Here is a 14,141-nt window from a genome sequence, read left to right on the forward strand (position 1 = left end):
TATGTCTGTCTGTCTGTCTGTGCCATCCTGGTCTGGAAAAATGATTCACTTTGTTGTTGTTTTTTAATTGAATTTCCCAATCAGGTGAACTTGGTCTAGTGCAGGGGTGGGGAACTTATGACCTGTAGAGTACATGTGGCTTTCTAGGTCTTTTGGGTGTGGCCTTTTGACTGAATCTAAGTTTTACAGGAGAAGGGGATTTGTTCTGTGAAGTTTGGATTCTGTCAAAGGGCAGCATTGGAGGACCTAGAGGGCTACATATGGCCTTGAGGCCATAGGTTCCCCATATTTCATCTAGTGAGTTTTCAAGATCTGTGTGAAAGAGTTGTGAAGTAAAGCTTAGCTGTACTTCTCCCTGTCCTTTTGCCATTTGTTGATATAGTTTCATAGGGCTATCATTTCCCATTGATGTGAACTACAGGCAGGGCTACCACCACCCTTTGCCAAGTCTGTCAGTTAGTAAACATTTGGTAAGCACTTCCTATATGCCAGGCACTATGCTAAGCACTTGTTCCAGAGAACCCCCTCTCCTACCTTGTGTCAAAAAAACCACAGCTAAGCAAAAGAAGTCATTGTATAGACTATGTCTTTAAAAAGTGTGCCACACTCTGTACCTGTAATCTGCATGGTCAGAATTCTAATGTCTTTCAGTGATGTCTTCATTTCTATTATTGTTTTCCTTGTGCAGTTTTTCTCCTGATTCTTCTTTATTCTGCTCAATTCTTATGACACAATAATACTTAATTATATAATATGCCACAGTTTATTGCACCATTCTCTAGTTATTGATCATCTACACTGCTTCCAGTTCTCCCTACCACAAAAAGGACTTCTATAAATATTTGTTAATTTATACATGGGAGCTTTCCTTCTGTTTTTGCCCTTCCAAGGGTACATGTTCAGTTGTGGTATTACTGCTTCCTTGAGTATAAATAGTTTAGTAATTTTTAGTGTAATTCCTGTTTTCCATAACACCTGTACCAATTCATTCACTGCTTCACCAACATTGTGTCAATTATATGCCTGTCTTCTTAGGGCCCTTCCAGCCTTTACCGTTTTCATCTTGTCATCATTGCCACTTTGATGGGTGTTTGGTGAAACCAAAAATTGTTTTAATTTTCTTTTCTCCTGTTAGTGATTTGGAGCATTTTCCTCATATAATTGTTGATTGTTTATATTTCTTCTTTTGCAAAGTGACTGTCCATATTCTCTGATCCCTTGTGTATTTGGAAATAGTCTTTGATCTTTTACATTTGTTTTAGTTTCCTTATATTTTTTGGATGTCTTGGTGTCTGCAGCTAGGTAGCACCTTGGCTATAGTGTTGGGCCCGGAGTCAGGAAGAGCTTAGTTCAAATCCAGTCTCAGCGAGTTACTAGCAGTGTAACCCTAGGTGAGTCATTCAGTAGACTGTGAGCTCCTCCTTAAGGGCAGGAATTATCTTTTGCTGCTATTTATAGCCCCAATACTTAGCACAGTACTTGGCACATAGCAATTACTTAATAAATGTTTACTGACTATTGATTTAACCTCTGTCTGCCTCAATTTCCTCCTGTAAAATGGAGATAGTAGTAGTACCTTCTTCCTAGGAGTGTCTTAAGACTCAAATGAGATACTAATAGTACAGTGCTTATCATGATGCTTGGTAAATAGTAGGTGCTTAATAAATTCTTGTGTCTTTCCTTCCTTAATCAGGTATTTGCTGTGAAGATTTTCCCCCTGGCATTAGCTTCTTGACTTATCTAACTCTACAGTGTTTTCATGCAATTTTTTTTAATTTGATATAATCAAAATTATCTTTTTTTAAGTAAATACTTCAATCTCTTATTTAGTTAAGAATTGTTCCTTCCAGCCATTGTCTTTCAGGATACCTCGTTCCAGTATCTTTGTTTAAAAAAATGTGTATCTCTTGGTCTGGATTTTTTTTTGTTCTTGTATTCTTCATTGAATCATACCTGTGTGTTTGTCTCATCCTCTTCATCTTAAGTTGTAACCTCTTGGGGAGTAAGGGGCTGTCTTTCATCTTTTTTATATCATTGCCTGGAGAAGGGAGGTAGTCCTCTGAAGATTAGATTGGTCACTATTGTTACATATAGTGGGTTTAGTGTTTGTTGAATTGCTTTTAATTAATATGATGCTGCTTTTCATATAATCCTTAAGGACATTATGTTTGTTGGCTTATTTCAAAAGAGATGCTATCTAAGATTTCTTATAGCTCTAAAACTATGAAACTGTCTGTGACTTTCAATTGCAGTAACTCTTAGTGTTTGATGATATCTTTTGTGATATGCCTATCCATTCTCTTGAATGTTCCTTGATTGATTTAATTTTTATTCAGATCATTATTTTGTCAGTAAAAACTGTGGCCTTGATAATTAAAAATCTGTTTTTAAACTATATTTTTTGGTTTGATAGTTGAAATAATTTTTTGAGTTATTAAAAGGAAGGTGAATCTGTGGCATAAAGATAACAATTCAACTCAGTACTTCAACCTTGAAGTAATAGTAGTGGGGTTTTTTTTCACCATTCTCCTATAAATTATCAGTGAATCATATATTTTTTTTTAAAAACCTTATATACATGCCAGATGTGGTAGCTCAGCCTGTAATCCTATGGACACCAATATGGTAAGCCCTTTCACACAGGGGCTATGTAGGGAGGGGTGAGCCAGCCCAGGTCAATGATTAGGTTAAAGCTTCCATACCTATAAGTGGAGAGATTAGCTATACTTCTTCAGGGTGGGCAGAGACTTAGTCTCAAAAATTTTTTAAAGACTGCACATTATTTACATGTATTTGGAAGGTGTCTTCCAAATGTCATGAAAACCAAATAAGCTAAAAACTTGTGTAGCTTAATTCATTTTTATTTCCTTTATCTCTAAACATCTTTAGCTCATAAACTTTTTTCTTTACTATAATCACTTTAGAAATTGAAAAAAAGTCAACTTATTTTTAACAAATTCTAGTTTCGACCTCAAAAAAAAAAAATCACTGCATTTTAACTTGTGCTCAGCCATCAGCAGTTTAGTTAATTTTTATAGAAACTGTCCTAAGTGCTGGAATTAAAAACTAAATAGTAACTTTATAGCCTCCCTTGTTTTCTCCTTTAAGGCTTGCCATTTCCTAACCTCAATCTTATCTTGAAATTCTTGAATATTTTCCTAATATTTTGGCAGTTGTTTTCCTTTCTTTTAATTGCCTTCCCATTCTTCTTTGTTGATAGGTAGACTGAATTCCTACATTCAACTTGTGATTATGTATCTGTCATCATCCCAGATGATGATGATGATTCAGAAAGCAGTACTACAGTCCTGAAGCATTTGGGGATTACTATAGTGGATGCTGGGAAGACCAACAAGAAACATCCCTCAGCCTGCGGTACAGTGGTGACGTATGTGTTACAGTTGTTGTTAATCATCATAGTAGAATGCCCCACCACCTTAAATGATACGTGATATTAAATGTCTTGACAGCTAGGACATAAAAAATCTTGTCCCATGCAACAATTATGTTCAATTCAGGATTCCCTGTTACAAAGCCCAGCAAGGTCTGCAGCACTCTCCTATTGTAACCCCAAAAGAACTCCATAGATTATCAACAAACTTTTAAGAAATTTGAAACAATCTACTTGGCATGTGTTTCTTCTCCTCAGGTAAAGAACTTCTAAAGTTAAAGAACCAGGAAGAATGATTTTAAATAAATACTCCATTGGCACATTGGCTTAATTTACTGACCAGTTACAGACCTGTCAGAAAGTCTTGGATTTTTTGCCTTTATATCTGATGTATCCCACCATTGTCTTCTTATCCATGAGCCAGCCAGCTGACCTGTTATGTGGGAAAAGCCAGAAAGGTTTGCTTTAAGTGTTTGTCTTTCCCAGCAGTCAGCCTAATCAGTGAGATAAATAGAAAGCTATAGCAGGGACCCCAAAAGGCAAATACTTTTGTTTTATGTCTCACTTGGCCCTTAAGTCTCTTGTTATTCTACTTTCTTGTGAAAACAATGCTTCCTCCTCTTTAGGGAAGAGAAAGTGGAAGTAGAATTGCTTAGACTGTTAGAAAAGAAATATCCTTTCCACTTGAGCCCTTCATTCTGTATACTTCATGCTTCCCCTCAGGACTCTTTTAAAAAGTCATGAGTTTTTTTTTAAAAAAAATTTTTATTAATTTATTTGTTTTCAGTTTTCTACAATCACATCTATAAGTCTTAGATTTCCTCCCCTTCTTTCCCCGCTCCCTCCCAGAGACGGCATGCAATCTTATATGGGTTCTGCATGTATATTGTTATTAAACACATTTTCACATTGGTCAAAATGAATTGACCGATTGCCAGTGATTATGAACCCATAAAGTGCTGCCTTGTGGAGTTAATCTAACCCTTTTGTCTTTAAAGAATAGAAGTGCACCACTTTTTCTATGATCCATCATTTAATCCAGCACACACTTATTTAGTGTCTGCTGAAGCAAGGTATTAGTGTTACAATACAATAAAATGAAAACTGGTCCCACTCATTATGATACTGAACTAAATTATTTACTGTTACCCTCTATCCAGACTAATAAAAAATTTCTCCTCCATCTTGTCAGAATACAGCTGCTTAAACTCTTGAGTGTCTACTACTTTCCATGAAACATTCCATATTTTTCTGGTCTCTCAAATGTGGCCAGATTGTCTCCTTTTTTTTTCTAATGTTTCTTTAAAATAAGGTTTCTTAACCTGGAGTCTGTGAACTTCATATATCTGTGAGTGTGTGTTTTAGTATAATTGATTTCCTATTTTATTTTGTGCATTTTAAAACATTATTCTAAGAAGAGGTCCAAAGGCTTCACCAGACTGCCAAAGGGATCCATGACACACAAAAAGATTAGGAACCCTTGCTCTAGAACGTTACTGGTTTTTATCAGTTGTATGAAGTCTCTGGTTCCATCATAAAGATAATTACTTGTCTTAAAATTGCCAGCAACAACATCATCTCAACTTTTGCAAACACAGCAAAAACAACCTTATTGTGTAAATGTTGCCCATTGGCATAAAACAGAAAAGTATGTTTCCAAAAGCAGATTCTTGTTTACATGGCTAAGAAACTTTCTCTCCAGTACTCCTTACTGTAAATTACTGATAAAGCCTGCAAGTTGGGTTGTCCAAGCAGTTTAGCTAGTTTAATCTGGGTTCTCATCCCCTGTAATCCTCTTAGAGTTATAGACAGAGTAACAGTAGTTTTGCCTCTTGATCTAGGAACAACACACAATCTTGAGAAAATCTCTTATAATTTCTTCCCCCTCCAAAAAAAGAAAGAAAATGACCTAATTATAAAAAGAGGCTTTCCATTTTTAATATGGAAGCATTCCTTTAGATAACTGCTTATGTTTTTTCTAATACAGTATTTTTGCATAGATAGGGAGGAAGAAATGTTAAGTTTGAGGCTCACATCAGTAGTCTCTCTAAGCCTCACTGAACTAGGTTATGGGTTACTGATCAACTTCTTGTAATGGAAATAAGTAAGGAGTTACTGTTTCACAGTTAATTACTTTCCTGTTATCCAAATATATCTCTTTGTGCTAGTACCACTTGGGGGAAATTGCCAAAAAAATGAACTGATTTTACTTCTGAAGCCTCTAAAATCAGGGTTAGGAGAAACCTTAAGTAGATTGGTGGTTAATAATCCTCAACTCCTTTGACTGTTTTTTTTTATTTTTTTTTTTTAGACCTGCTTTTGGATGATCAGGGTTTATTTTAGGTGATAATGTTGGGTACCGAATCTTCAACTTCCTTTGGATTCCAGTTGTTGATAACAAACACAATGCAAATACCTCGATTCAAGATTATGAAAACAGTACTTGGAAAACTTTCTCAATGATTGTCTTTGCTTGGGTTGTGTTTTATGCTAGCAGAAGCCTTGTACAAGGTTTGCTGCTGACTCTAGAGCAGCATATATCAAGTTTTCTGGGAACTTTGGGAGCCACCAACATGGGCAACTCTTGTATTTGTCGAGATGATAGTGGCACAGAAGATAATGCAGAGTCCCAGCATCAGCAGACTGAGAACAGTGTAATACCAGTATCTGAAAGCAGAAGCCATCCAAGGGACCCTGTGAGACCACCGAGGAGAGGTCGAGGACCACATGAGCCAAGAAGAAAGAAACAAAATGTAGATGGTTTGGTGTTGGACACACTAGCAGTGATTCGGACTCTTGTAGATAAGTAAGTACCCACCTACCAATCACTTCACCTTCAATGAAAATTTTTCTGCTAGGAGCTTCTAACATTTGCCTTTATCTTGTTTTACATGCTGCATTAGGATAAAAAACAATGAGCCTTGTACTTTTAGGGAAAGGGAGGATATTTTTGTTGGTATCTCTAATGGCAGTATAAATTATATGGTTTTGTGTTTTCACTTGCTAGCATTGACTTCAGCCTGAATTTGTCTAAACATTATTGTAGGAAGAAAACACTAATTAAAGCTCTGATCTCCTTTAGTGGAAAAGTAGAAGACGAGCAAGTTTGTGATAACAGTGATAGCAGGAAATAGTTTAAGAAGACTCTTTGTCATTAGTACTCACTCATCCATGCCACTGAACAAAGATTTCAAGTTGTCTCTCCTAACAGAGATCATATGTGTAATTATTAGGTACTTCCTGAAAGAAGGGACTAAGAGTAGTTTTCATTTTTTTCCCTATATTCTCCATCTTCCTCCTTTTTAAATATGCTTGTTCTGCTTGTGAATGAATGCAGCAAGTGAAAACTACTACATACATGCTCCATTTTAAGAAAACTGAAGTCAGCCTAGAATGGTGGAAGGAGCATTATATTTGGAGTCAGAGCACCTGGGATTGAAGCCCATCAAATTCACTCACGACCTGTTTCCATAGGAGGTAGCATGGTACAGTAGAAAGAATGCTGGTTCTAAAATCAGAAGACCTGGGTTCATGTCTCACCTCTGGTATTTACTACTTTTGTGACCCAGACTTCACCTTCACACTGTAAAATAAAGGGGCTTGATTGGTTGGTTAGATAACTTCTGTTATCTCTTCCACCTCCAAGTCTATGATTCTGTGAAAATTATGGGATTGGATTACATTGCTGGGAAGGTTCCTTCCAGCTTTAACTGTGATCCACAATCCCCTGAAAATTCAAATCTACAAAAAATCTAAATGTATAAAACAGCAAGAATATAAGAGATAAGGGTCACATTACAAAAGGATTCTATATTTTACAGAATGAATCACTTTAGCATTCCTTTAAATAGGATTTTTTTAGTGCCTGTAAATTAACTTTTATTTATAAAAGTTCATTTTGGAAAAAATTCTTTTTGTAAACAACTTTTCAGAAACACCTTGAATGTAACACTGAAATGACATTATTTTCAATTTTTATATATTGATATACTAGAAGTTTGCTGTCATTACTACTCCAGAGAAATAAACTTTTGTTTTGCATTTTTCCCTGTCACAGAGAGAGAGAGAGAGAGAGAATTTGTGGGTGTGTGACTGGATTGGTCTCCACACAAGTCAGCAGTTTTATTAGGGGGAAGAAAAAATAACTAGCCATTGAAGAAACAGTGAGATCAAAATGCCTTCAGTGATGGTGTGCATCCAAAGAAGTATCTTTTGACCTTAAATTAACTCTATGTAACTACCATACCACAGTTGAATATGAGGGGATGAGAGCTTACGTTATTATACATAAAATCCCTCTCAACGCACATAAAAATAATTGGGAGTATATAGAACTTTTATTTTGGAGAACTCCAACAAAATATTGAGTTTTGGAATCATCTAAGGCAATAATTAATTTTTTTAAAAACACCATTTACAGGGCAATAAAATTATTATGAAAGGCTGTGCTAAAGAAATAAGGTAGTAAATAGCAAGCCAAGTTAATTGTAACCCATTGAGAAAGCAGGTGCAAAGCAGCTTTTGCCAGTTTTAAAGAGAATAGTTAATGGAATGGCAGTAGGTACAAGCTTTATTTGCAAGTCTCCAGAAGGTGTCACCAGTAATGAGTATGCGTTTTGTGAAAACATGGAGTTTACCACTGTTTATTTAAATAAGACAAGTTCAGTATATTTGAAAGCACAGTAAAATCCTCACATTAAACAAAGGCAGTGGAATCATGGAAAAGAAAAGGCAAAAGCAGATATGGAATAAATGGATACCGAATACTATGAACAAATACAACATAACACTTTAAGTCATGCTATAGACCCGGAAAGACTTCTTATTCAATAATACTTTGAAGAAGAAGACGGTAGCCTCTTACGAAGTCTAATAGGGCTCTTGAAACAAAACTTAAAAGATAATAGGTTCAGAGGACCTGGTAGGAAGAGGTTTTTTCTAAAATTAATTCCTTACCATACTGCTAAAACAATTTGTACTTCATCCTCTCTTTACATGCCTTTCTTTATTCAGGAAAAGAGTACCTTCGATTTGTCTAGAAAAGAAGACAGTTCTTAATACTACATATAGTAACAGCAAATTTGGTAGAACTAAATGCTGCCTTTTTTGTCACAATTTTTTTTCTCATTTTCTTTATCCCATCTTGACTTTGAAACAGCTGACCATTGTTAGTATGTGGCTCTATTTCTAGCTAAATTTCTTTCCCTAAAATATCATTTTCTGCTTTATTTGAAAAAATAAATTTCCTTCTTGTAGGGACCATCTATGCAACTTTAAAGTTTGGGGTTTTAGTCAAAATTTAAAACTAAGTTTTTAGTCAGAGTTTAAAATTATTTCACCTTAAATCAGCTGTGAAAATAGCTAGTTAAGGCTGCCTTTTTACTGAATTGATTAATTGCTCATGTGCTTGGGCTCCACAAAGCTGTGTAGGTGAATAGATTTGAAGTATTTGGAGTATGTTAATGACTACTTTAAACTATTTACTGAGAAGTGTCTTGGAGAAAATATCATCCTGCTTGCTTAGCCATTTCATCCATCTTCAAATTTAGGTACTTGTCTACTAAAACTTCTAAAAGTCAGATCATTACCTATCTACTGATTTGAACTTCTGTCCTACTTACTGACCTCTCGTTATTGTCTCTGATTTAGCTTATTTTCTTTGTTGTATAATTAGACAGAAAATGTTTCCAAGGAATTTAACAATAAATAGACATCCATAAAGGATTTCAGTGGGTAATCTGTTGTGGCAAAAACACCAAACCAAGAATTCGTAAACCTGGTTCCAGTCTCTACTGTGCCACGAATTACCTCTTTGACCTTGAGTGAGTCCACTCTCTGGGCCTGTTTCCTTGTTTGTAAAATGAGAGGCTTAGCCTAAATGATTTCTAAGATACTGTCTGGCTCTAAAATTGTATAATTTACTTTCTTCCATAGAATCTCACTTTCCCTAATGTACCACACTTCCCTTTTCATCTCTTTTATGTGCCTCTGAAGAGCAGGCTGGTTCTTTCTTGTCACCTTTTCTTTAATAGCTATAGTTTGATTCCTTACAGTTTAAGGTTTCTTGACTTAGATTAAGTGACCTCTGAGATCCCTTCCAGCTCTAAATCCTTTGTCTTAGGAGAAATTTTTCAAAATTACAAATTCCCAAGATCTCTAGAGTTGGATGAAATCTCAGAATATCTGGTCTACATGAACTGAAATCTCTGTAACATCCCTGATAAATAGCTATCTAACATCTATTTGATAACCTAAGGCAAAGGGGCAACCTACTACCACCTGAGGTTACCCATTCTGCTTTTGGACAGTTATAATTATTAGGAGACTTTTCCTCATATCAAACCTAGGTATCAAATCCTTTCACCAATGTCTACCCACTGCTCCTACATTTACCCTTTCAAGCCAAACAGAGCAAGTCTGATCCCTCTTCTATATTATCAGCTCTTCAGCTAATTAAAGGCAGCTGTCATGTTGCTTCCAAGTCTTCTCTGCTCTAGACTAAACATCCCCAGTTCCTTCACCAGTCCGGGCATGGGATAGTCACCAGTCCCCTCACCATCCTGTTTACTCTTCTCTGGATACTATATTAGAAGGGTAAATTAATTGGGTCTGTAATATACTCAGTGTTCCTCACATACATGACTTGCGGCATTCAAATATAGAAAATATCACCTAGGCATTTATAGCATCTCCCAAGCCCCTACTTAATTCACAAGGTTCTACCACTGTAAGTTCAGATAGCTGACTATGTCCTTAACAAGGATGTTCTGCAGGTTGAACTGTGTCAACAAATGGGTAGACCAAAGTGTCTGAAAGGACCAGTTGGGTGTTAGTTACCACAGCCTCCAAGAGAAGTATAAAAACTCAGCTGGATAGTGCCCTGTTGAAGCTCTTCAACCAGAGATCACTGCCCTTTGTGATACCTGGTTTTGACTCCTGATCATTCTGAAGCTGACTGCATCTCCAGAGACAGGTGAGCTGGAGTCTTAAGACTGCTGTGCAGAAATTCTCCAGCTCAGAATTATCTCAGAGAGATATCATTGGACCTACAATGAGAAAAATCACTTTATAAGGCTACCAAGTGACATCTTTTCAACTCTATATGGACTTTTATACTTGTCCTGCTGTGGCTCATCCTAGTTGTATTGGTAGGATTTCAGTACTTCTATGGGCTGAACACTCACTGTTTGGTATAGACTGTCTTTGTACTTCTAATAGCTGCTCAACAGTAAGTGGAAACTATACTTGTACCCTCTTTCCATGTATATATTCATACTTTTCAGGTCTCTAATAAATTTCTTTTAGGATTCAAAGGTGAGACTATTCATTATTTTTTGTATCATAAACCTAAATAAGAACTATTGAAACAAGGCGAACATACTCTGTCAGTGTTCTTACTAACATAGCATATGAACACAATTCTCACTTTTTATGGATGACCTTTTTCTACCAATTCATATCTTTTCAAACAAAATATTTGTTTTAAATCTTGGCAAGTTCAGTCATCTATGTATTTTCTGAAAGAGAGCTATAAAATAAAACAGAAACAATGACAATTACGAATTTGTGTTGAATCTTAATTCTTCCCCTAGCACTTCATTTAGGTTTTTTTTGTCTTCATAAGAATCTCTACAAGGATGTCGTGAAGGTGACATTTACCTTCCTGAAGTTCATAAAGGTTAAATGCTTTTCCAGTGTTCCTTCCATCTAATGAGATTTCATTTTATAAATGTTCATTTCTTCTTATTTTGTTTAATTGCCATCATGGGAAAACTGACTTTACAAAATGGCCATTTAGTATGAGCATTGGTCCTTATAGGTTTGTAGCTCATGGTTTCTTGCCTTCCTTCGTCTATATTCATTCATTCATAGTCTCCTCTTTCTCCTTCCCACAATTGAATTTTAATTTAATTCAAAGCTTTCATTTATAATTTTCCCAAGCTTGACATTTTAATTGTCTATTTTTCAGTGACCAGGAACCTCCTTATTCAATGATCACATTGCACGAAATGGCAGAAACAGGTATCATAACACTTTTTGTTCAGAAAGAATTATTACCATAAAGAAATGCTCTGTTAATTTTTTTCCAGAAAAAAATTAAACAATTATTCACGTAAAATAGTTCCTTTTCAAGAAATTTGAAACAATAATAAGAAGTTTTGGTGTACTAAATGTATATGTTTTAAATGCAGTGAAATTGAACAATGTCCACATGCAGTTTTTTCTCCAAACATAATGTTCTCACCTGCTTTAAATATATTATCTCATTATCAAATGAGAAGCATTTTTAGATCTCAAAGTGCTATATACTATTATTATTACTGTTATCTCATGTATAATTTTAAAATGGCTCTTAGTTTACAAATTCCTTCTCTACATATTTTCTTTCCCTCTTCTGACCTGCCCTATAGACTGAATATAACTACTATGCTTAAATATCATGTACTTAAACTAATCATTTCCATAGCTGTTGTTAATTTTTTTAATTGTATGGGTATTTTTGTTTTGTTTTAGTTTTCATTTGCTACCATTGTTTTATATCGTCTACATTTCCTTATATGTCTATTCCTCCCTGTCCATCTCAGAGACCTATTCCTTAGAACAAAGAATTAAAAAGGGGGAAAAACAGTTCAACAAAACCAACAGATATATCAACCTAGCCTGACATTATATGCAATGATTGAAAGTGTGTGTATATACACACACACACACACACACACACACACACACACACACACACACACACTCTTAAAATGGGGAAAAAAAATCAGTTCTAAAAACCTAGTATCCAATAAGGTTAATTCCATTTATAGACATTTCCTTCCTAACTTAGATACATTCAACTTTATCCATTATATACTAACAGCCAATCACCCCAGCTAAATGACTTGTTTGTCACAGCAACCTGGCCCCTTTGGTCTCCTGTGATATGGGACCTACCTTGTCCCTGACCTTACTTCCCCTACACCCTAACCTGAGCTCAAAGTTGGCAGAATTTGTGGTGCCAAGTTCCCCAGATATGCTCTTCTCCTTACCAGTGCCCTGACCCAGCTCCTCACTCCTAGCCATTCCCCAGAGATCTTTCTCTGTTCTTTATTTTAGAAGCCAAAAGCCCCACCCCTGCTCCAGTTCTTGTGATGAAATGCCCAAAATAGCTTGTATCAGCTTTTGCCCTGAAATGTAGATAAATCTTACTTAATACCTTGGTACTCCCCAAGAATTCTTTTGGACCTAAGCCTTGCTTTCCATATAGAACATGAGTGAAAGAAAGTGAGGCCTAGAAGAAAGTCTTCTAATAACAAGTCTATACTTCTGTAGCACTTTATGGTTTACAATTCCTCTTACTACCAGACAAAAAAACCCTTAGTAAAAACAAAACTCCAAACTGCTATATGCTTCAGAAATCAGGGAAAGAAGCTAGAATACTTCATTTTCTCCACAGTAGGCCAGGGAGGAAAGAAAGAAGCAATTAATGGAAATGGAAAAGGAAGAAGTCTAGAACTCAAAAGTAGAAAGAAAGGGAATGTTTGTGTAGCCAGTTCAGGATGGTTCTACACCCCTAATACTACCTGGTCCCTTACCCTACCTTCACCATGTGACCTAACCCAGATTACTGAACCTACTACCAAGTGCCCTGGAGCTAAGAAAGTTTCTATTCCCATTGCCTGGTAAGAAAGAGAAAGAGAAGTCCCTGTTCCTATTTTTCTTGTCCTCCCAAGTTGGAATGTAATACATTTTCCCAAAGAAACAACTGCTCTGTGTAGTGGTTGTATTCCTCATATGCATCTAGATGTAGATTCTAGACATGTAGATATTCCCTCTAGACTTTTTTCATCCATGCCTTTTTACATATCCTCCACAGAGGCTCTGCTCAACATACTGATGAGTACATTAGATGGTTCTTTTAATATCTTGAGGATGCCAGTATTAGCACTTGGACTATCCATTTGTCGTATCTCATTCTTGCAATGTGACCCGTCCAGTCATATGTGTCATTATCTTTCACATCACTTATTTTGTACGAAACAACAGCTAGATCATGAGTTAAATAGGTCTTTGTAGACTTATCTAAAAACCTAACCACCTTATAGTGATATAATACATATCACCCTAATAAATACATTTTCCTTTCTAAGAAAAGAATTGTTCCCAAATTTAACAATCCATTTATGATTTGAAATACAACCTGTTCACAAGTTGATAACAAACACATTTATTTTTGTTTCTTAGTTACGTAGAGAGACCTGAATTTAGATTTTTTATTCCTTTGTAGGAGAAAGCTAGTTGTCAGTGTTTCTATTCATGGCAGATAATTTTTCATTTTGCCTTTCATCCTGTAAACAATAATGCCAGTCTTTCACTCATCTTGACCAACAGGTTCCAAAACCACTTTCTACATGATAGAGAAAAAAATTTTCCCTCTATCCATCTCGCCCTCAAGCTCCCTGTGCAGTCTTTCCAGAAATTGGAATAACTCACAAAGTCTTCTGCATATAATTTGGAAGTAGACTCTCATTTGGAAGTAGACAATGAGATTTAACTCTTCTCTAATTGACAGATGAAAGAACTGCCTGCATATAACTGTTTTGGAACTGGAGGGAAAATGTCTTTTACTGTTCTTTCTAGTGTTAACTAATTTCTTAAGCATCACTGTGATGCTGTACCATACTGATTTATGTTTTTAATCTGTCATTAGTTTTCAAATGAGAAATTATTTAAAAATACATTTAAGAGAGAACTTTTAAATGTA

General features: G+C 35.7%; 1 protein-coding gene across 2 annotated transcripts in view; it reads left to right on the forward strand.

Moving 5' to 3' along the window:
* Nucleotides 1-14,141, forward strand: part of RSPRY1 (ring finger and SPRY domain containing 1) — a 62,110-nt gene that overhangs the window by 14,793 nt on the left and 33,176 nt on the right. The window contains exons 2-5 of one of the 2 annotated variants that reach the window (XM_072632314.1): nucleotides 3,221-3,388; nucleotides 3,650-3,849; nucleotides 5,703-6,197; nucleotides 11,361-11,413. In XM_072632314.1, coding sequence (XP_072488415.1) covers nucleotides 5,851-6,197; nucleotides 11,361-11,413 — 400 coding nt within the window. In that variant the 5' untranslated portion in view covers nucleotides 3,221-3,388; nucleotides 3,650-3,849; nucleotides 5,703-5,850. The remainder of the gene's footprint in view (nucleotides 1-3,220; nucleotides 3,389-3,649; nucleotides 3,850-5,702; nucleotides 6,198-11,360; nucleotides 11,414-14,141) is intronic. The other variant, XM_072632313.1, reaches the window with a different exon arrangement.

The sequence above is a fragment of the Notamacropus eugenii genome, chromosome 1 (genome assembly GCF_028372415.1).
Source record: "Notamacropus eugenii isolate mMacEug1 chromosome 1, mMacEug1.pri_v2, whole genome shotgun sequence".
NCBI classification, from domain to species: Eukaryota; Metazoa; Chordata; class Mammalia; order Diprotodontia; family Macropodidae; genus Notamacropus; species Notamacropus eugenii.